The 19265-nt window shown below is 52.2% G+C and overlaps 9 protein-coding genes across 9 annotated transcripts; 4 read left to right on the top strand and 5 right to left on the bottom strand.

Annotated features, from left to right (window-relative positions):
- Positions 1-156: 156 nt before the first annotated feature.
- Positions 157-1288, top strand: A1O5_08515 (uncharacterized protein; the record flags this gene model as incomplete). The annotated part of the gene is made up of 2 exons (XM_007749097.1): positions 157-194; positions 262-1288. The coding sequence occupies 2 exons, from the start codon at positions 157-159 to the stop codon at positions 1286-1288; spliced, it is 1065 nt and encodes a 354-aa protein (XP_007747287.1).
- A 122-nt stretch (positions 1289-1410) lies between these two features.
- A1O5_08514 (uncharacterized protein) lies at positions 1411-2524 on the bottom strand (the record flags this gene model as incomplete). Its single annotated transcript, XM_007749096.1, has 3 exons — positions 1411-2053; positions 2146-2403; positions 2466-2524. 3 exons carry the CDS (start codon positions 2522-2524, stop codon positions 1411-1413), a joined length of 960 nt encoding a protein of 319 aa, XP_007747286.1.
- A 1926-nt stretch (positions 2525-4450) lies between these two features.
- Positions 4451-5287, bottom strand: A1O5_08513 (uncharacterized protein; the record flags this gene model as incomplete). The annotated part of the gene is made up of 1 exon (XM_007749095.1): positions 4451-5287. The coding sequence occupies one exon, from the start codon at positions 5285-5287 to the stop codon at positions 4451-4453; it is 837 nt and encodes a 278-aa protein (XP_007747285.1).
- A 389-nt stretch (positions 5288-5676) lies between these two features.
- Positions 5677-7167, top strand: A1O5_08512 (NAD-dependent aldehyde dehydrogenase; the record flags this gene model as incomplete). The annotated part of the gene is made up of 1 exon (XM_007749094.1): positions 5677-7167. One exon carries the CDS (start codon positions 5677-5679, stop codon positions 7165-7167), a length of 1491 nt encoding a protein of 496 aa, XP_007747284.1.
- Positions 7168-9900: 2733 nt separating this feature from the next.
- Positions 9901-10383, top strand: A1O5_08511 (uncharacterized protein; the record flags this gene model as incomplete). The annotated part of the gene is made up of 1 exon (XM_007749093.1): positions 9901-10383. One exon carries the CDS (start codon positions 9901-9903, stop codon positions 10381-10383), a length of 483 nt encoding a protein of 160 aa, XP_007747283.1.
- A 1092-nt stretch (positions 10384-11475) lies between these two features.
- On the bottom strand, positions 11476-13518 carry A1O5_08510 (uncharacterized protein; the record flags this gene model as incomplete). The annotated part of the gene is made up of 3 exons (XM_007749092.1): positions 11476-11526; positions 11610-12470; positions 12568-13518. 3 exons carry the CDS (start codon positions 13516-13518, stop codon positions 11476-11478), a joined length of 1863 nt encoding a protein of 620 aa, XP_007747282.1.
- Positions 13519-14582: 1064 nt separating this feature from the next.
- On the bottom strand, positions 14583-15071 carry A1O5_08509 (uncharacterized protein; the record flags this gene model as incomplete). Its single annotated transcript, XM_007749091.1, has 1 exon — positions 14583-15071. One exon carries the CDS (start codon positions 15069-15071, stop codon positions 14583-14585), a length of 489 nt encoding a protein of 162 aa, XP_007747281.1.
- Positions 15072-15537: 466 nt separating this feature from the next.
- On the top strand, positions 15538-16206 carry A1O5_08508 (uncharacterized protein; the record flags this gene model as incomplete). The annotated part of the gene is made up of 1 exon (XM_007749090.1): positions 15538-16206. The coding sequence occupies one exon, from the start codon at positions 15538-15540 to the stop codon at positions 16204-16206; it is 669 nt and encodes a 222-aa protein (XP_007747280.1).
- A 67-nt stretch (positions 16207-16273) lies between these two features.
- A1O5_08507 (phosphatidylinositol 3-kinase) lies at positions 16274-19193 on the bottom strand (the record flags this gene model as incomplete). The annotated part of the gene is made up of 2 exons (XM_007749089.1): positions 16274-19034; positions 19135-19193. The coding sequence occupies 2 exons, from the start codon at positions 19191-19193 to the stop codon at positions 16274-16276; spliced, it is 2820 nt and encodes a 939-aa protein (XP_007747279.1).
- Positions 19194-19265: the final 72 nt, after the last annotated feature.

The following is a 19265-nucleotide window of genomic DNA, read 5'->3' as shown; positions in this document are numbered from 1 at the left end:
GGGGTGTCAACGGCTTGACACTGCAGGTACGCGTCTGTAGAAATCCTCGTCGCAGAGCCCCTCTTTCACTACAGAGTGTCTTCCCGGTCAGCGCTTTGCGTTCAGACCTTGCTTCCTCTTCTCCCAAAGAGTTGTTGCTCGTTCACACCCTCCAACATGGCGCCGGAGAATAATTCCTCAATGCGAGGCCGAGAGTAAGTACCTCGTATCTCGCCGGCATTTCACTCCTTGCATGAGAGACTAATCAGCACATCCCATTAGCTTCAACCCCGTTCGCGCCTGCATCTTCGACATGGATGGCCTTCTCATCGACTCCGAAGACGCCTACACCATCGTCACCAACACCATCCTGCGCGAAAACGGCCGTCCCGATCTTCCCTGGGAAATCAAAGCACAACTCCAAGGCCGGCCCTCTCACTCGGCCGGGAAAATCTTTCACGAGTGGGCCCAGCTCCCGATCTCGAGGGAGGAGTTTATGAGTAGGCAAGCGGAGTTACAAGTAGAGGCCTTTTTAAAGTGCAGACCACTCCCAGGTGTGGAGCAATTGCTGAAGAAATTGCAAAAATCTTATACAAAGAGTCAAGCGATATCTTTCTCCCCGGACAGATCGAGCAATAAGAAGGTCCACCTCGCACTAGCAACGAGTTCGCACTCAAAAAATTTCGAGATCAAGACAAGTGGAATGAAAGACCTGTTCAGTCTCTTCCCTCAGAGACATGTCATATTGGGCGATGATCATCGCATACCGAAGGGGAGAGGAAAGCCACTACCGGACATTTACCTATTGGCATTGCAGAATATTAATGAGACGTTGTTGGTGGAGGGCAATGGGGAAAGACCCATCACGCCGGAGGAGTGCCTTGTGTTTGAGGACAGCGTTCCCGGGGTGGAGGCCGGCAGGAGGGCAGGCATGCGCGTCGTATGGGTGCCACATCCGGGATTACTCGAAATATACCTGGGAAGAGAAGAGGAGGTTCTCGCAGGACAGACGGGCGAACACAAAGAGGACGATCTGGACCACACGGAGGGCATCCCTCTCATGGGCAGTCCTGGCTACCCGGGCGAGATCATGGACGGATGGGCAGAGATGCTGGCCTCACTGGAAGAGTTCGATTTCTCGAGATATGGAATTGAAGTTGTCGACGAAGGAGACGCTTCTGAAAACGGCCAGCCCGCTCTCAATGGCATGACGGACAAAGAGCTGGAAGAAATGACAGCCCTGGCGGACGGTAAACGTCATGCTCCCGAAGAACCATCACCTTCACAGGTCCCCAGGACGAGTTTATGATAAAGATCGATACTAGAGACCTCCCTCAATGCCCTCAAGCAAGGAGCGAAAATCAGAGGGCAAAGATAAAGCATTTCCGGGATGGGCAAAAAGCCATGCATAAAGTAACGATTCTCCAAGGCTCAATCTGATCTAAGCAATGGCGTCTCTTCTGAGGCGTCCTGTGCTGTTGTCTCTTCGCGCTCCACATTCGGATTATAGTGCATTCGCCCCCTCAACTCATCCTTCTCCTTTCTCCTCCGCACGATCTCGAAGTAACTTCCCATCACCAACAAAGTCCCTTGCAAACAACCCGTTACCAAATAAACACCCCACGCCGACCAGCCTTCAGGTCCTAACCTTGCCGCGAGACTGCCCGCCCAGACAAAACTGCCAGGTGTCTGAATGCACATCATCGGTATGCTCAGGCTCCCCACTCTCTTCAGAGTGAATGTGGTATATATTTGTGGAAAATACTGGATGCTCGCGAGGACGGTAGATAGTATGCCCAGGAAATTGGCCCATGACTGTGCGAGGTGAGGGGCGGCGTATATGAAATAGAACGATAGGATTGCTGTGACTGCGGCGTGTAAAACACAAATTGCGACGACGACGAGAGCGGTGCGGTAGGATGGGGCGAGGGGGGCAGCTTCTTTGATGGGAGGGATGTCTGCTGTTGTGGCTGAGTATTCAGGAGGATCGCAATCGAAACCATTGGCAATGTCGTCGTCAAGAGGTGCAGAGGCGAGTTCGCGACGAGGAAAGAATATGAGGAACAAAAGTAGGCTATAACATGCTCGTGTCAGCGTTCTCGTTCCTCATCTACGGACGGCCGCTTGTCACCGTGGGTCGGCATAGAGAGGGAAGGTTGTACTCACATCACCCCAAAGCAGCACCATTGCACGCCCACCTGCGCGATACCCAGCAGTCCCGCCAGACAGGCAAACTCGTCCACCTCGCGACAACAAGCGATATCCGCCCGCGATCTCGGGAGGACCAGGATATTGGCAAATGCGCAGGTACCGCTGCTGGTGCCTAGCAGGACGAAGTACGGGGACAACCCGAAGGAGGAACGCAGACGGATAATACGAATATGTTGCGGGAGATAGGATATTAGGATGCCGACAAGGATAAATCTGTGGAAAAACAGACGGTTAGAGCTGGAGGCGGGAAATAGGACCAGGCAGGCGGGACGAACAGAGAGAGCCCGAAGTTGGTGTAGCTGACTCGGGCGATTTCTTCGCAGTGTGGCTCCATGTTGGGAGATCGATATGGTCAGTGTCTGGCAGAAGGGGATTGTACTATCGCAGTGAAGTCATCTTGAGTTCTTTGTGGTTGCGAGATGATGGAAAGTGTTGGACGGGCTGGTTGACGGGAGCAGGTGATGTTGATGTTCCGAGCAAGGCTAGCCTTGCCTTATCCCGCATCGAGATAGAAGACGCTGCCGCCTTAGCGTCCGGGTCAACTTCGGATAAGTTTATCCGACGCGGGCTTGCGCGTTGCGCGGGACACGTTAGGATATACCTCCTAATACAACTCTTTACTGCAGGATGATCTGGGTGCGTTCCCAATGGAACCGTGAGTAACGCTTACACTCCCTGCGATTCTGTGACAGCGGAGGTGCTGGAGTTTCATCTCTTTTGCCTCAAAAGACAGTCCTTCACTCTCTGCCTACTACTATGGTGGCATGCTTAACCTAGAGGGAACTGGCTATGCCCTGAACAATTCGAAGATCTTTCTTTAGAGGAAAGCCATTTGCATAGTTGCCATGCATTACACGCCGTCGTTGGATTAATATTAGTTATTAACAAGTCATAGATTATAATCATAAGGAAAATGTATTCCAACCTCTAAGCCGAAAAGTTACCTATGTCTCTCTCCTGCATAAGGCCGATTTAATCTGTCCTTGTACCGGTAAATTCGTATTCCTCGTAATCAAAGGGGGGGAGGTTAGTTAATGAGTAACATCGATCTTCAAGTACCTGTTGTCTTAGACAGGGGCAGCACCAGTACCACGGTCGTAAGCCGGGGCTGTGTCACCAGTGGCGCTGGTGCTGGTGGTCCTTACCGATTTCTCTGGGTGAGTGGCTTCGCGGTTCTTGAAGGAACGCATTGCCTAGAGTCCTCTTTAGGCCGCACTTGTTGACACCAGAAGGAGAACGGGCACAAGTTCCTCCGAAGTAAGTAGGAGAAGACCCAAGCTGCAGGGACCAAAAAGCCATTGTAGGAGCCGACGGCGGGAAGGAACAATATCGGCAAATAAACCGAGGCATCGATCAAGGCCTGAGGGACATCATGAGCAGCCCACGAACCAATTGATTGGGCCAGAGTCTGGAACTTACAATAGTTATCCAGCCGACGAGATGCGTATGGTGATTGCGGCGGGCAATGAAATATGCGGAGATGCTGAGGGCAATGATTAACGAGATCCAATGCAGCCAGTGTTCGGCAAGGATGGTTGGCCGATGCGCTCTGTTTGAGCGGCCAGCTGGCGCCGTAACTTATCGTGCCGGCGTCAGCGCGTGTATAGCCACGTCCGCCAAATCTACCAAATCGAGCCATAATGGTCGTTTGATGCTTTTTCGTTTGGGATCGGAGATGGTGTGAAAGGCTTGCAAACAGAAATTGGGGTTGGATCTGTCGAAGATGTTTGGGTCCGAAGCTCGTGAACAATGTCAAACAAACGGGGCGAAGCAGAGTGACGTCCTCGGAAATGCGACAGTTGCAGGAAGTCTTCCGATTGTGCATTTAGCCATTCTTCGCTCATAAGTCTCTTGTCCGCAATCCCACGCTGCTTCGTGCAGCACTTCCGTCCCAGATATTTCCTCTGACAGGTGCGTCAGGGTCACAAATAGAACAGGCTGGGGGGAAACACTGTCCTATAGAATGGTAAACTTGGGAGTTCTTTATAAGGCTGCCGACCATGATGGCCATGAATCTTCCGGATCATCGGCATGAGATGCAGGATTGTAGGCTGGAAATCGTTGCTTCCATGCCCGCAAGGACAAAAATCTGGGACAATCACCGGTGCTGGCGATCCACCACGTATGACAAGGCTCACGTCGTCATGGCCATCTTTTCACGGAATGTTTCTCTCCTTCACTCTGGCCACCGTGAATGTGGTATGTGGTGGCAGTTTAGAAGTCAATCAATCAGCTTGACAGTTCTCAGTTCAACATTTCTCTACTTGCACTCGAAATACTTCTCCTGCAAGGCATCATGCAGCCGGGCAAAGACTCCATTGTGCCACGTCCTGAAGTCTTTCCACTCCTTCTCGGGCATGGTGGCGGAAAGCATGTTCAGCCACCCGCCCACAATCAGGTCTGCATAATTAGCCTCTTTGCCTTCAAGGTACGGTCCTGTTTCGTGGACCATGAACAGGTCGGCAAGTGACTTGAGCGCGATCTTGAACGCCGCCTTGATCTGCTCTCTTACCTTTCCCTGGACGCAGACATCATCCCAAGAGCTCAAGTGCGCGCGCTTGACGAAGAGGGCTTTTATGGCCTCGGCCGTGTTCGGGGGGAGGGGCATATACTGGGCGACGAGGACCACGTGGGCAGAGAAGGTAGCGTCGACGTGCACGTTGAACCTTGCGTAGGCCTTGTTCTTGGACCCCTCTCTTCTAGTCAGGGGTGCGAAAAATACCGTGTCCTTGTTCGGGCTCTCGTAGTCGAGTCCAGTGCAGGTTGAGTCTAGGGGGAAAAGGCAGCCGCCTGAGTCTGGAAAGGTATCCTCCAGATAGTTCGCGATGTCGAACGAGTCGCCAACGACCTTGCCCGAAGCCGGATTCTGCAGCATGGGCAGCGTGTAGAAGTCGGAGCCATCGTCGAGCTTACGGACGGCTGGGCAGGAGAGCCCCTTGCGGACGTCAGGGATGTCGAGGATGTCGACCCAGGTCGTCGTGAAGGGCACACGCTTGAAGCTGAGGGCTAGACGGGCTTTGGAGGGATTGGGTGCGTAGGACCGGGGTTGTATGGACGAAGAGATGTCGTAGAGAATGAGAGGGTTGGACTCTGTCATTTTGAAGGAGCTGGTGGGAGTGCGAATGATATGCCGGAGTGGCGTTAGAAAGGGCAGGACAAGAGAAGTTGATTTCTTTCTTTTATTTCATTTTTCCCATTAGCGGTAAGTGCCGGTCGCCAAGCCTCTGCAGGCTTTTAACTGCCCGATAAAATATACTTAATTCCATCTTCTCTGGTGACACAGGGAAACACTCTTCTAAAGGGAAGGCGGAAGGTTTGTTGGCGGGTGAGGGGCGAGCATAGGGCGGCGTCGCCATCAGCCCAATCTAGGAAAGCAAAGCCTTATCGCAATTGCGAATGAACTGCTGCTGTTTGACCACGACCACCGCGGTTGACACAGTACAAGCTCCCTACTGTAGCAGCTCCTCAAACGTGTCCATCCCAACTATGCCCGGCTTTCTGCATACATCCAACTGGGTCGACGGCGTGCATACGCTCCCGGCCGCCCAACGAATACAGGTCATCAATCCAGCGACCGAGGCCACGATTGGCACTGTGGACGCCACGTCGCGAGAAGCCGTCGACGCCATCATTTCAGACTCTTTGCACACCTTCCGCCGTGGCAAATGGTCAAAGGCAGACGCTTCGGAGCGATACTCCGTTCTGTCCAGAGCGGCAGCTCTGCTGCGATCACGGATCCCAGAGTTCGTGGAGTTGGAGACGCAGCAGACAGGTCGACCTATCCGTGAGATGCGTGCCCAGTTGGCACGCATACCGGAGTGGTTGGAGTACTTTGCCTCATTGGCTCGTGTTCATGAGGGACGGGTCACGCCATTCAAGGGACCAGTCATCAACACCCTCACCCGCCTGCCGCTCGGCGTGGTGGTGCAGATTACGCCCTGGAATCATCCCCTTCTCATAGCGACAAAGAAGATGGCAGCGGCCCTTGCGGCGGGAAATGTGGTGGTGGTCAAACCGTCCGAGCTTGCGCCATTGTCGGTCTTGAGGCTCGGGGCTTTGTTTCAGGAGGCTGGACTGCCAGATGGAACCCTGCAGATCGTATGCGGCTATGGACGTGACACGGGCAAATTCTTGTGTGAGAATCCCTTGGTGGCGAAGATTGATTTGACCGGCGGAATCGCCACGTACAGGGCTATTGCGTCGAGAGCTGGAGAAAACATGATCCCGATAACAGCTGAGTTGGGTGGGAAAGCCCCGGTATGTCTTCTCCCGAGCCTGGATGTCGGGCACGCCGTCAGGGCTGCCCTCTTCACCAGTTTCATTGCCAGTGGTCAGACTTGTGTGACTGGGAGTCGTCTGCTCGTGCACACAGATATTTACGATCGATTTGCGGTATTGTTGCAGAGCCGAGTCAAAGCCCTGCGGGTAGGCGATCCACAGGAATCACAGACGCAGATCGGAGCCGTCATCTCGGAAGCGGCTCAAGCGAGATGTGCCGCTTTCGTGGACCGTGCCGTAAAGGAGGGCGGCACGATCCTCTGCGGCGGCAACGCGACCACAGTGGCGGGCAAGGGGTTTTTCTTCGAGCCCACCATTATTGAAACACGCCATGGCTCCGACCTATCCTGCAATGAAGTCTTCGGTCCAGTCATCGCGCTCGTCAGATGCGAGTCCGAGGAGGATATCATTCGTATAGCCAATGATAGCCACTTTGCATTGGGAGCGTCGGTCTGGACGAACGACTTCTCGCAGGCACACCGGATGGCGGAAGATATTGATGCCGGCATTGTATGGATCAACGGGCATCACTTGAACGATCCCTCGTCGCCGTGGGGAGGGTTCAAAGAGAGCGGAATGGGAAAGGAGAACGGCGTGGAAGCCTATGAGAGTTACACAAAGGTCAAGAGCACCGTGATCAATTATGGCATCCCCCCTGCGTGGTTCGACGAGGAGAGTGAGAATGCACGGTACGGGTGATTGCTTACCTGGGGTCAACACAGCGATGTATCAACCTCTCAAGGTTCCAACATGGGTTGCCTACCTTACCTCTGTGTCGGACAGGCTCCTGGCTGCTACCTCCAAGCCATCATTCGAGTTCCTTGGGTTACCCAGCGAATTATTTCAACTCCCTCTGATTATCAGGTACAGATGCCTCTGCAGGCTTCCATCAATCACCATAGCCTGCCCGGGAGTGGCCCAGCGGGAGCTGCGGGAAATTTGAACTTCCAAATCCTACTCTTGGTAAATAGTAGCCGCTGTTGAAACGACCATTAGACACAACCTCTGTAAGCTGCTAACGGCCATTTTTGGGAAGAAAGCGGTCCAATGAAATGGAATGGAAAAGGCTTCGGTTCTTGTTTACGAGACGAAGAAATCTTCGGAGGAGCTCGCAGAGCATATATCCAAAACAAACCAATGTCTTTCGCCATTTTCTGGACCATTCGATTTTCTTCAACAGAGTGCAATGAAACTTAACGCCCACAAGTAATGCAGCCTTTCAACGTCGAGACCTGCACTTCAGTTCTTTCCGGCTCTCACCATTGTTCGGTAGATTTCTTGTGCACGAGATCTTGTTCTTCCTGCCTACGTCTTGATCTTGGATCAGGCTGGATATCGAGTAGATCAATATGCACACCCCAAGGCCTACTATGTCCATGATGAAGACATTTCGGCTATCATGATTACCCGCTTGTGTGTCGAGATCTCGAGTCCAAGTGAAGCCAAGATAAATCCCAAGAGCAGTGACCAATGCCACTAGCGATGCAGTGAGTGCCATCTGCGGCGCGAATAGTGTTATAACCAGCGGTCACTGCTGGTGCGAAGCATCCTTTCATTATCATACGCTCATGAATTTGCGGATTGTCGATGAGAAGAGTATCAACATCTAGGTCTTTGAGACCCTAGTGTTGAAATTTCGGTCTTTGATCGACATAAAAATTTCGATAAGGATCCCCTCAAGTATTGCAAGGATGGTATTCACGATTTCATCAAGTCCGGGGATGATTCGCAAGCTTTCAGATACGCTGCCTCCAAGGATCCACAATCAGACCTGCTTAATGGTCAAGAGGCGTCCCATTGTTCGCTGCTAGGTGGTCGCATAGAACACTGCCATGAGAGCAGAGGTGAGGCTGAATACCAGAAAAGCCACGAGCGACCCAGTGCGAGCGACTAAATCGTCCAGTGACAAACGCGTCACGGCAATCTGCGCCACGACGGCAGCTTAGGATCCGTCAGCTCATCATGATCAACGCTGAGACAAGAAAAGTTAGGGACTGCAACGGATATCATGGTGCACTCATCTTGGGCAGATTTCTTGAATTCCATTGCTTTGGTGTCGTCCAGCTCTCTAAGAATTTGTGCTTCTACACGCCAAGTTATTTGGCTGCCAAAAAAATAGTAGAAAGATTCCTGGCAATCCGTATATTCTCGACAGCGAGATGGCGCGGCGAGGGACCTGAAGAACGCTATTGCTGACAAGGAGAGCTACCTCAACTGCCTCGGTGAATACCGAGAGCACTCCCAGAAGCCCTGCCATACTAGTTATGGGCCTTTGTTTGATCAGGATTGGGAAATCTTGCACTTGTCGCTTGCTCTGGTCAATGGGGTCGGATACCTGCTCGGAAGGTTGACTTGCTCTAGAAAATCACCACCAATGACTAGAATATTCCGCTTTCTTAACAAGTAGTCGGTGCAATGTATGGCGTGCGCCAAATGGTCACTCTCGAGTCGAGCAATAGCCTGGGATTGCATAATAGAGGGGGAGAAGGGGATCCCTGTTTACCTACTCGGTATTAGTTATACGTAGGTGTCTGGGTGTGTATACGAGGGACGGAGCGAGTGCCTGCAGCTATCGCCTAAGCCGCGCCCAGACGCCAAATAATTGACCATTGATCTCTCTCACCTGACGAGCCGACTCCGGGGACCCTCCGCATTGCAGCATTATGTACCATCATCCAAGCATCATTCTAACTTGGGTTGAGCTGCGAGCAGCACCATCCACACAACCCACACAACCCACACAACTTTTGAACTTGACCTGGATGACTCTAAGTAGGCCGTGACTGCATATCAACTAACCGACTACTTGCTAGGCACTTTGGACGATTCGGCACCGGTTGCACTTCCCCTCCAACGTCTCTGAGCAGTCGTGTTATCGACGTCGTCTGTGTTCGGACACCCGAGAAAACTAACTGCATACCACGAGCTCGCCAATGTCCGCTAGAACATCGGGGACCCTCCACGCGACGGCCCTTGCCTTTCACCGACTCCAAAGTCTGGCTAGGTACCGAACCAATGCACAGCCTAAGGCTCCTGGCGGTGTTGGCGAGCGCGCTTGCTTTGCTGTCCACCACGTGTCACAATTGTCGGTGAAGTCCTAGCTAGAAGGCACGCTGAAAGAGGGGAGAGAGAGAAACGGGTGAAACAGTGCCATAGGTATATAATGCCGGAGCTCAGCACCACTGGAAGGGCCTGGTTTTTCCCCAGTGCCAGCCGGGGTGCCCCCGGGTTGGAAACATGCCCAAGATGCTGTCCCCGGCCCGAGCGGCCGTTTGTTTTATCACCGTTCTGCAAGTCCTGCTATCTTTTTGGTCCTCGTCCTACAGCAACGGCAACTTGCATCACGATTCTTACGGCATCCACCATCACCACCAACGAGATACTGATACGCGATTGACGAAACATTCAGCGCCAGCAGGACTGAGCTTCATGATGGCAGAGGCCCACCCATTCCCACACAAGTGTGTCAACGGCACGACCGAGGCCACCCGGTCATTCATCGAGTCCCTGTTCACAGCCGTCGCACTGGACAATTTCGGAACATCTTTCGCCGCTGCCCTGTCAGACGACCTGGTGTGGACGGTTACCGGAAGCAGTCCGATCGCGGGCACCTACAATGGCAAACAGGTCTACATCGACAAAGTGCTGACGCCATTGCGAGACGTGCTGGTTAGCCTCCCCGTGCCGATCGTCGAGCACATCTTTGCCGACGGCGACTGGGCAACGGTGAACTGGCGGAGTCAGGGCGTAGTGGGCAAGAACGGTGCAAACTACGACATGCAGTATGCGTGGCTGATGAGGACAGAGCTGGACGACACGGGCGCCCGGAAGATTGTTGAGGTCATTGGGTTCTACGACAGCGTCAAAGTCACGGCTGTTTTTGCGGGCTATGTCTTCAACAGCACTAAAGTCTAAGGTGTGCAGCGTACATGGCCATGTGGTATGGACAGTCAACAGCATGTAGATGGATGAGTCGAGACTTGACGGCTACCAGAAATGGTCGAACTCGATGAAACGAATCTCACGAGGGAAGGAAGCAGAAGGAGAGTCCCCTGGTGAAGCCACTAAACACGGCCCCATCAGCGTGTCGGGTCTCAACGTCTCCCTTGTTTCAGCCAAACTCACCATTAACGAAAAAAGCAAAACCGAAACCAAAAAAAAAAAATAAGAAGAGAAAAAAAGAAATCCACTATCTATCGACCTATCTGTAAAGCGACTTCGACTTCAAACACAAGAGCAAGACCGACCAACGTGGCGAGGATCGCCATCTGAATTGTTCCTTCCAACATTCGAGCGTCTCAAAAAAGAAAAGGGAAAAGAGAAAAAGAAAAGAAAAAGCGAAAAAAGCGAGAAAAAAAAAACAAGAAAGAAAAAAAAAAAACCATCGCAAGCTCCAACGGCACCCCCCCCATTTTCCTTTCCTTTGTTGTAAATGAAGGCCCGCAGGAATGAAATGACGACAATGACAAATTCAAAGACGACTCTTCGGAACATAAGTAACATAGTACATAGCGCATACATATACATATATTCACATATAATAATAACACGCCAAACCCCAGAAACCTACCTAGGCAAATCAACGCGAGTTCAAAGGATAAAAGCTCAAAGTCACCGCTGCCGTTCCCGGTCGCCATTGTGTCTCGAGATTTCCGCGTGTACGGGCATGCGTGCAGCATCTAGATCCGAGTTTAACCACGTGGGAAAAGGCGCTTGAAAAGAAATTACAAAATACAGGGTCTGATATACGCAGAGGCAGTGCATGTATCATTAGTCGAGAGGAGAGAACTGGCCCGCCCACCTAGGTGTATGTATAGGTAGAATTTCTTGTGTACAACGACCCCCGTCCATCATCGGCCTGTCAACAGTCAACGCCAAGGTGATCCGATTGCAACCAGGGATATCATGAGAGGAGGGGTATCTATCACTGTCATCAGAAGCCGTGCCATGTCCATCTGTTGCAGCGTCCTTCCTGCCCAGCGAATCAGGCTGTGCTTCTCTATTACTCTAATAGTCCTTCTGAGCATACGTGCTCTTCATCCTCAGTCGCTCACCGTACTGCGTTGCGTTGCGTTCAGTCAGCACCGGACCAGGCTCCCGTCAAGAAGAGGAAAGGGGGAAGGAGAAAAACTCCAACTCACCTTGAACAAGAAGAAAGGGATAGGAATAAAGGTAATGGCAAGAAACCCCAACGTCGAGCTCGCCCAGCCGACGCCAAGGTTCTCGTACATGGCCGTCGCAAACAGCGGAAACGCCGCGCCGAAGGAGGACCGGAAGAAGTCGTTGCCGGCCAGCACACTCGCCGCGTACGCGGGATACGCGTCCGCCAGGTAATTGAGCACCGAGTTGAAGAGCAGGAATGCACCGACGGAGAACCAGGCCGTCCCGATGATGGGCATGATCCAATGAATGTCGGGCCGGGCAGACCAGCCGAACCAGAACAGGCAGATTGGAATGGCAAAGGCGCCGACGAAGGCAGGTGGAAGCCGCCATTCCGGTCGCAGCTCGCCTTCCTCGTTGAATTTGGGCTCAATGTATTTCCGCTGGTACCAGATAAAAGGTGGGAGCGTGATCAAGACACCAATGAGGATGCCCAGAAACGCAGTTCCTTCGAGACCCAGACTGAAGCCATAGATCCCGCTGAAGACGATGGGAAAACTCTCGAACCAGATGTACAGCAGCCCGTAAATGAGAGCGATGTACATGTTCAGCAAGAAGACCATCGGTTCCGTAAAGCAGAAGAGAAAAGGGCGGACCAGAGTCATCATTATGATTTCCCTCGGTGTCATTTGTTCTCCGATCAGTTGGGGTTCACACATGAGCTTTTGGTTGCCCGTCAATTTGCGAAGGCGCATCGTGCGCCGGTAGAGAATGTTGGCCGAAGATGTCTCCGGCAGCAGGAACAGCAGGAGGACCAAGGTGAATCCGGAGAGCCACATCAACTCCCAAATTGTCCACGTCCACCCTTTTGATTCTGCTGCGAAGCCTCCAACTAGAGGACCCTGCAAGTACTTGTGAGCCTATACCGGCATTGGGGGTACAACAACAATAGCTAATTCCGGCCGGAACATGGTCTTTGGGAAGAGGAGATGAACTCACCATGACGGGCCCACACACGGCTCCAATGCCCCATACAGCCATACCATATGTTCTTTTGGCCGGAGAATACATGTCTCCAATTGTAGCGCCTCCGGTGGCGAGGGGAGGTGATCCCACGAAACCTGTGATGAAGCGGAACGCCAGCAGCATGCCGAAATTGGTCGCCAAAGCAGTAGGAATCTGCAGGATGACGAAGAGTGCAAGAGTTCCAATATAAATCGGTCCTCTGCCGGTCTGCGGCAATTCGGACAAGGGACTTAGAAACATTGGGCCAACTCCATAGCCCAGTACAAACAAGGTAAGACCCAGAGTGGCAGCGACACGACTGACTCCAAAGACTTCGCTCACGTCCAAGATACCGGCCGTATAGATTGAGGAGCCAATGTAGACGGAAAAGGTCAACAGGCAGATCTCAAAAGTGACCCAGATCTTCTTGATTCGGCTCCAGTTTCGGGGATTTTCTGGGTCGTCCGGACCATACCAGTCCACAATGTCTGCGTTCCGTCCCTTCTCGGGATCGATTCTTGTGCCACTCAGAGTATTGACCAGGACGTGTTCGACCTCGTTGGCTGTTGACGCCGAGCCCGACGAACGACGAGAGAACGTTTGGAGATTGGGATTCGTGTGTTGAGAGGCGGATTGCAGACCCGGTTGTTCCTTGGCCTCGGCTGGGGTCGTGGCCTGGTCATAATATGGTGATATCCCTTGTTGTTGCTCTTTCTCTTCCGCCGGAGGTGTGGGTGGACCAGACGAAGATGTGCTAGGAAGTTCCTTTTCTTCTTGTTGAGGAGGAGCCGTGCTGCCATGGATGGCCATGTTGGCCGACTTCTCGACATTCAGATATCTCTGCCATATTGAAGGATCGCGCTCCTCGGGATATTGAAGAATCCTTCTACCTGTAACAAGCCGTAGTATCTGTCCGACAACTGTATCCCGGAAGAGGTCCTCCATGTTCCTAAGTGGTAGGGGTACAATACGAAGATCCAGGTTCAGATAACACGCTTGAAGTAGGCATGGCTGGGGGAAGGACATAAATCAGATTTAATAGACGTCATTGCAGGCTTCACACCCTCGAGGCTTCATAATGGGAATCGATGCATCCGACATGGGCCGGACGTCAACAGAAACCTTGACTGGGGGGTGAACAGACCTCCAGGCATGGAACACACAGGCTCAGAAAGGACCTCGGGGATCAGGAAGCGAATGAGAAGCCGCCGATTGTGATTGAATCGGTATGTGAAGTATCCGGAATCGAGAGGTGGACAAAGAGATCTCGCATCGTTCATTTGGCGAACAATCGAGTCTATGACGCGGGAGTGGAGATGGCCGAGCCGCTTGGTGTTGGATCTCAAACTTCCTGACCCGCAGCCTTGCACGTGTTTGAGGCATGAAGATCCCCTTTGCATCCATGGTTTGTCAGCCAGTCGGTTCGTTCTGGTTCCGAGCTGGCTTGCGTGCCCTTTGCAACCCCTATCTGAATAATAATCACGGTCGAGACCCTGTTGGTCGCCTTGCCACATGCATCTGCTGGCTTGACTCATTCGAATGGAGTTCCGAACACCAGAAAGAACAAGGCAACTTCGCTCAGTACTCCGGAGTTGTCTAGCATATCTGCAAATTGACTATTTTCTGGGTGTGTTGGACAGAGTTTTAGGATGTTGTGCACTCCGCGTCTCCGCTTCAACAGCACATGTGCAAATATCCGGAGCCATCATTGACCATTTCCTCCGTGCAAGATGATGTGGCCTTTGTACAATCGTTCTGCTTACGCTGCATTCCCCGAAAGCACTCACAGGGAGCAAGCCTGAATTGTCTCGAGTGGGTGTAGACGTGTGTCGATAATTTGCCAGAATATGAATGTTCTGTAGTCGCAAGGAGATAATTCCGTGACTGCGACGGGCATGCTGCTGTGTCTTTGACCATGCTAGCGGAAATGCGTGGATTGCTTCGACACGCTGACTCTGCCGCGCGACGGTGGTGTCGCATTCTCGACCATGTTTGCTTCAGGTAGTTGGTCACAAATGCATTCCATCTTCGTTGTCATCATCGTCGTCGCCGCCTCCGAGCCGATCCATCATTTGTCGCCTTAACTCCTCGTCCGTCAATCTCCCACCTGCGATCCGCTCCGTCTCCGTCGAACTTGTTGCCGCCTCCTCTGGAGCACCGTTCAACTTCCCATTGGTGTCAGCTTCGTGCCACTTCCCTCCCCTTCTCTCAACCTCACGTTTCAACAGCTCTACCCTCTCCTTTTGTCGTTCGATCACGATATGGTTCTCTTGGATTGCGTCCGAGCAGTCTTTGTCCCCCTCTTGCCTCGTACTTTCCGAAAGGCTAGTGTCTGATCTGATACTATCGATGTATTCTTGAAGTTGCCTATTTGAGCGTTCGAGGTGCGCAATCGAATTTTCGATCTCCTGGGCCTTGGAGTACAAGTTCTCGGCAGGAAGGTCTTGAATAGCCAGAGCAAATCGCTCTGCTGAGATGGGTTGGGATTCGGCCGACATTTTGTTGGAGAGCGAGCAAGTTTGGGATAGCTTGTAAGGAGAAGATAGAGAAGGTAGCTACCGTAATTCTCGGTGAATCTGCTGGGTGAGAAACTGACTGCCGGGGTTGTATTTATGTCGACACGTGAGGCGATGGCAGGCGATAATGGCTGTGGAGAAATGAGAGTGGGAAACGAGAAATGAACCCCGCCTTGAATTTCCTGCTTCGCTTGCGGCAAACAACTAACAGCTTTAGCTTCAACATCGACAACATTGACCTTACTACCTAAAAACTACTAAGACTACGGAATCACTGCTCATTACAATCCATGATTACTGATAATCTGAAAACCATCGCATTTCATGTCCTCCAGGAACGCTAGAAGTCCACTTGATAGACCAACATAAGTTATATTCGTGGGCTCTCCCCGCCGCATCGATATAACGTCGTAACTGGTAAGATCCCATAATCCTAAACCACCCAAAAATGGAGACCAAACCCACCAACGCACCGCCCGCCGAAGAGACTTCCAACCTCCCTCCCTTCAGCTGTCTCTACTTCGGCTTCGCCTCCAACCTGTCCCCGCGCACCCTCCAACAACGCTGTCCCGGGAGCTTGTACGTCGGCCTCGCGGTGCTGGAGGGCTGGAAATTCATCATCGCCGAGTCCGGCTTCGGGAACATTGTGCCCACTGGGGATCGTGACGATGTCGTCTATGGGACGCTGCACTTCCTTACGGCACAGCACGAAGCGGCGCTGGACAAGAGCGAGGAAATCGACTGGTGGCACGTGAAGCGCAAGCTCAGAGTTCGTAGAATTGAACTCGATTCCCAAGGGAAGGTGGTCGAGCCAGCAGCAACGGGGGGTGGTGAGCAGCATGGAGAAGTCGAAGCGACGACGTACGTGGATGTCGAGCGGACGACCCCGGGCATCATGTCGAAGGAGTATATCGTGTTCATCCGCAAGGCCGTCGAAGATGGGTTGCGTTGCGGAGTTCCCCGGGCATATTTCGATAGATACTGGAAACAGTACCTCCCTGAAGACGAGACGGTCGGCAGGGAAGAGAAAATCGTGATGCTCCGGACGATTCAGATGGATAAGGAGAATACGAAATACGTGCCGAATGACGTGTTGAAGTTGGCCGCAAAGCAATGAACCCATTCCATTGACAGCTTCATGCCGACATGGAAGCCAAGGGTGAACAGGGAACAGAAGGCCCAAGTCATGCCCGCCAACCCTGCACAAACTCATGGAGTCTATCAATGACCACGCCAAAAACAGCATTGACGCTGTCTGCCAACACCTGGTCCAATGCCCTCACTGCCTCTTCTTCACTGACATCAAGATTGAACCTTTCCCTCACTTTGCCCACGGCACCGCCCATGCCTCCCATCTGTTCTTCCATCAGCCTTATGTCTGTGACAGAGCTCTGGACCATCAGGCTAAACAGGTTCAGCACCAAGGAGCTGGACTTGCGCAGCGTCGTGTACGCCGTGAAGCAGAATTGTTTGAACTGCGCGTACTGCGGCGACGTGGTGCCACCCAGCCCTTCCACCATTTCTTTGCACAACTTGATGAGCGGTGCAAAGGGCTTCGGGTCTCGTCCAAGGATGAAGCCGAAATCGATGTGGAAGAAATGGCCCGATGGTTGAAGCAAGAGATTGTCCAGGTGGCGATCGCCAACCCCCAAAATGTACGTGATTACACAGTAGCCCGCGCACGATCGTATATATGTGTCCATGGTCTCCTTACGGACGCCAAGAGGTCCAGATGCGTCGGGGTTGTTGGCGCGCAGATAGGCCAGCACTGACCCCTTGTACTTCGCCGAGATCACCGAAAGAGCTGTGGATGGTATGAATTGGACAGCACCAGCTGATGGCGAGGTTGCGAGAATGCGGTACGGAGTGAGCTTTAGGTCAAGATTCTCCTTGAGGAGCAGGTTGTTCATGAGTGTAATGATTTGGATGACGAGCTGGTCTTGCCGGAGATCATCACCTGTCTTGAAAATGATGGGATATTTGCCGTGTGTCTGCGTTCGTGGTGTTGATGCACTCGAGCCCTCAGCGGCATTTGCAATTTTCAAGCTCAAGTATAACGGCGACAGTGATGACTTGAAGACATTGGCTTCATCGGGGTAGACTCCACATACTTGGACTTCGGGATCGAGCGCCAGCGGGATTGGCGGCTCGATTTTGACGAGCTCGTTCTTGGGATCAGCCAGAGTCTTCTTAAGCAACTCGATCTTTTGCAGGCGATTGGCTCTGCTGAAACGGATCTCCTTGCTGATGCTCGATAGAATCGTGATCATTTCGCCTTGTCTCAACAGCGTCTTGCGCAAACTCGGATCGCGCTTTTCCAACTCCACCATGAAATAATACTCCACTCTTGCAAATACTGCTCGATTTGCAGCGCTGGTGTCAGTGCTCTGATCAACACATTCGACCATGAGGAACCAGTGCAAGTAGTTCCCGAGCATAAAATTGTTTGCAGCACGGTCAATGAGGAATTTCGCCAACGACGAAGCTGGAAGACCTTCTTCGGTGCTCTCATACTTCTCAAATTTCAGCGCTTGAACAAGTTGGAGAAGGTACAACTGCAATTCGGCATCTCCGGCCTGTCGAAGACGGTCAACGGCGTAGGCACGGACAACTGGGTTATCATAGGTCGGCCCCAGTAATTCGAGGGCGGCATCAACATCAATCTTGGCCCATCTAGGAATTAGTTCAACAAGTTGACGAACTTCATTTGGATTGGTGAAATCGGTCGCTTTGACAACTTTGGTCAGAGCTCGTTTCTCACGACTCAAGTGTCGTCGGAATGTCCAGATGACGTCCTTGTCTTGGGCGCTCAGCTCCTGCGTAGGGCCATACGACAGAATCTCATTGAGTTCGTCTCTCATTTTGGCATTTGGCTTTTGATCACTGTCGGAAAATGCATTCCTGTCGCTTCGAACTAGCCGACGGTGTTTGCTCTCACAAGGATTTTCCTTTTGGAACTGCTCGGGGTCGAATATTTGGACCACAGGGTAATCCTCGTCGTCAACGACCGACGTGCCTGGGGCAATACCTGGACCATATCGGACTTCCGGTGGAGGTTTTGCCCCCACTGCTGAAGCCGAAGGAGTACTTGAAAACTCTTTCATCATCTTCGATGGTTCATAGCCATAATCTTCAAAGATGACGGGAAAATCCCACCGGGGAAAGTCGACATAAAGAGTGAACCGTTCATCATCATCCTTGTCCTCATCAGAAATGGTGTCTGCGTCAACGTCGCCGTATCCGTTCACGGTATCCTTCAATCCTGCGGATATCATCTCAGCCGACTTGCGCTTTGGGGGTCTGTTGACAGATGATCGTTTTCGTGCAGCTTGTTCAACATCACGGGCTTTCTTCCCAACATTCTGAAAGACCAGCTGATCTAGCCAGTCGTTTTGAGGAATGTCGTTCATTTCATGCTTCTTGAAGAGTTGCTCTAGCCTTTCGAGCTCCTCTTCTTCCGGAATAGGAGGAGGCGGCTGTTCATTTGCCTTCCGACGTTTTGGAGGGGGAATGTGTGGCGTCCTGGAAGGCGATTGACCATCGGCAGCTTTCCGGCGATAGACTTTGCATTTTTGGCGACCTTTCCTCAACGTACCATCTTCATCAAATAACGGGATGGTGGTGCCGCCGAATGGCACTGCGTGATCGATGCTACCATTCTCAGGGCAGGCTGAGATATCCCATACAGTGATAGCAACCTGTGAGGAACTTGGGCAGTCCTTGACCAGAACAGGCAACTCCAGCCATTTATTCCAGGTTCTGCTGTTCTTGAAGAATGTGTGGGGCGTTTGCATAGAGACACCTAGCGGTTTGGATTCGGCCCATAGCTGAGCAGTAACATACAGCTCTGAATTCGTATTTTGGACCGATCCAACGTGGCGTATTTCCGGGTGTTTCAGTAAGATACTATACGGGAAGGAAAGCTGTTTGCCCTCCAACGTGTTGCTATATGCGAATTAGTGCCAATGGCCTTGACTTAGTCTGGAGTTTGATGGCAACGGGCGGGACGGATCCAGGATTGTGAGCGAGGTGGCCAGACACTCACATTCTGACACAGACTGGGAAGTCTATTTGACGGGAGGTTGCAAAGGTGTATGTATCCATGATGGAAGGTCAGAGGGCCAGCTGTCCATGGTGTGGAAAGCTGGGAAGCTGTTAAAGTAGCGAGTTCCCATC

The sequence above is a fragment of the Cladophialophora psammophila genome (assembly GCF_000585535.1).
Source record: "Cladophialophora psammophila CBS 110553 chromosome Unknown aczJe-supercont1.13, whole genome shotgun sequence".
Lineage (NCBI taxonomy): Eukaryota > Fungi > Ascomycota > Eurotiomycetes > Chaetothyriales > Herpotrichiellaceae > Cladophialophora > Cladophialophora psammophila.
This window is presented reverse-complemented; position numbering and strand designations above follow the sequence as displayed.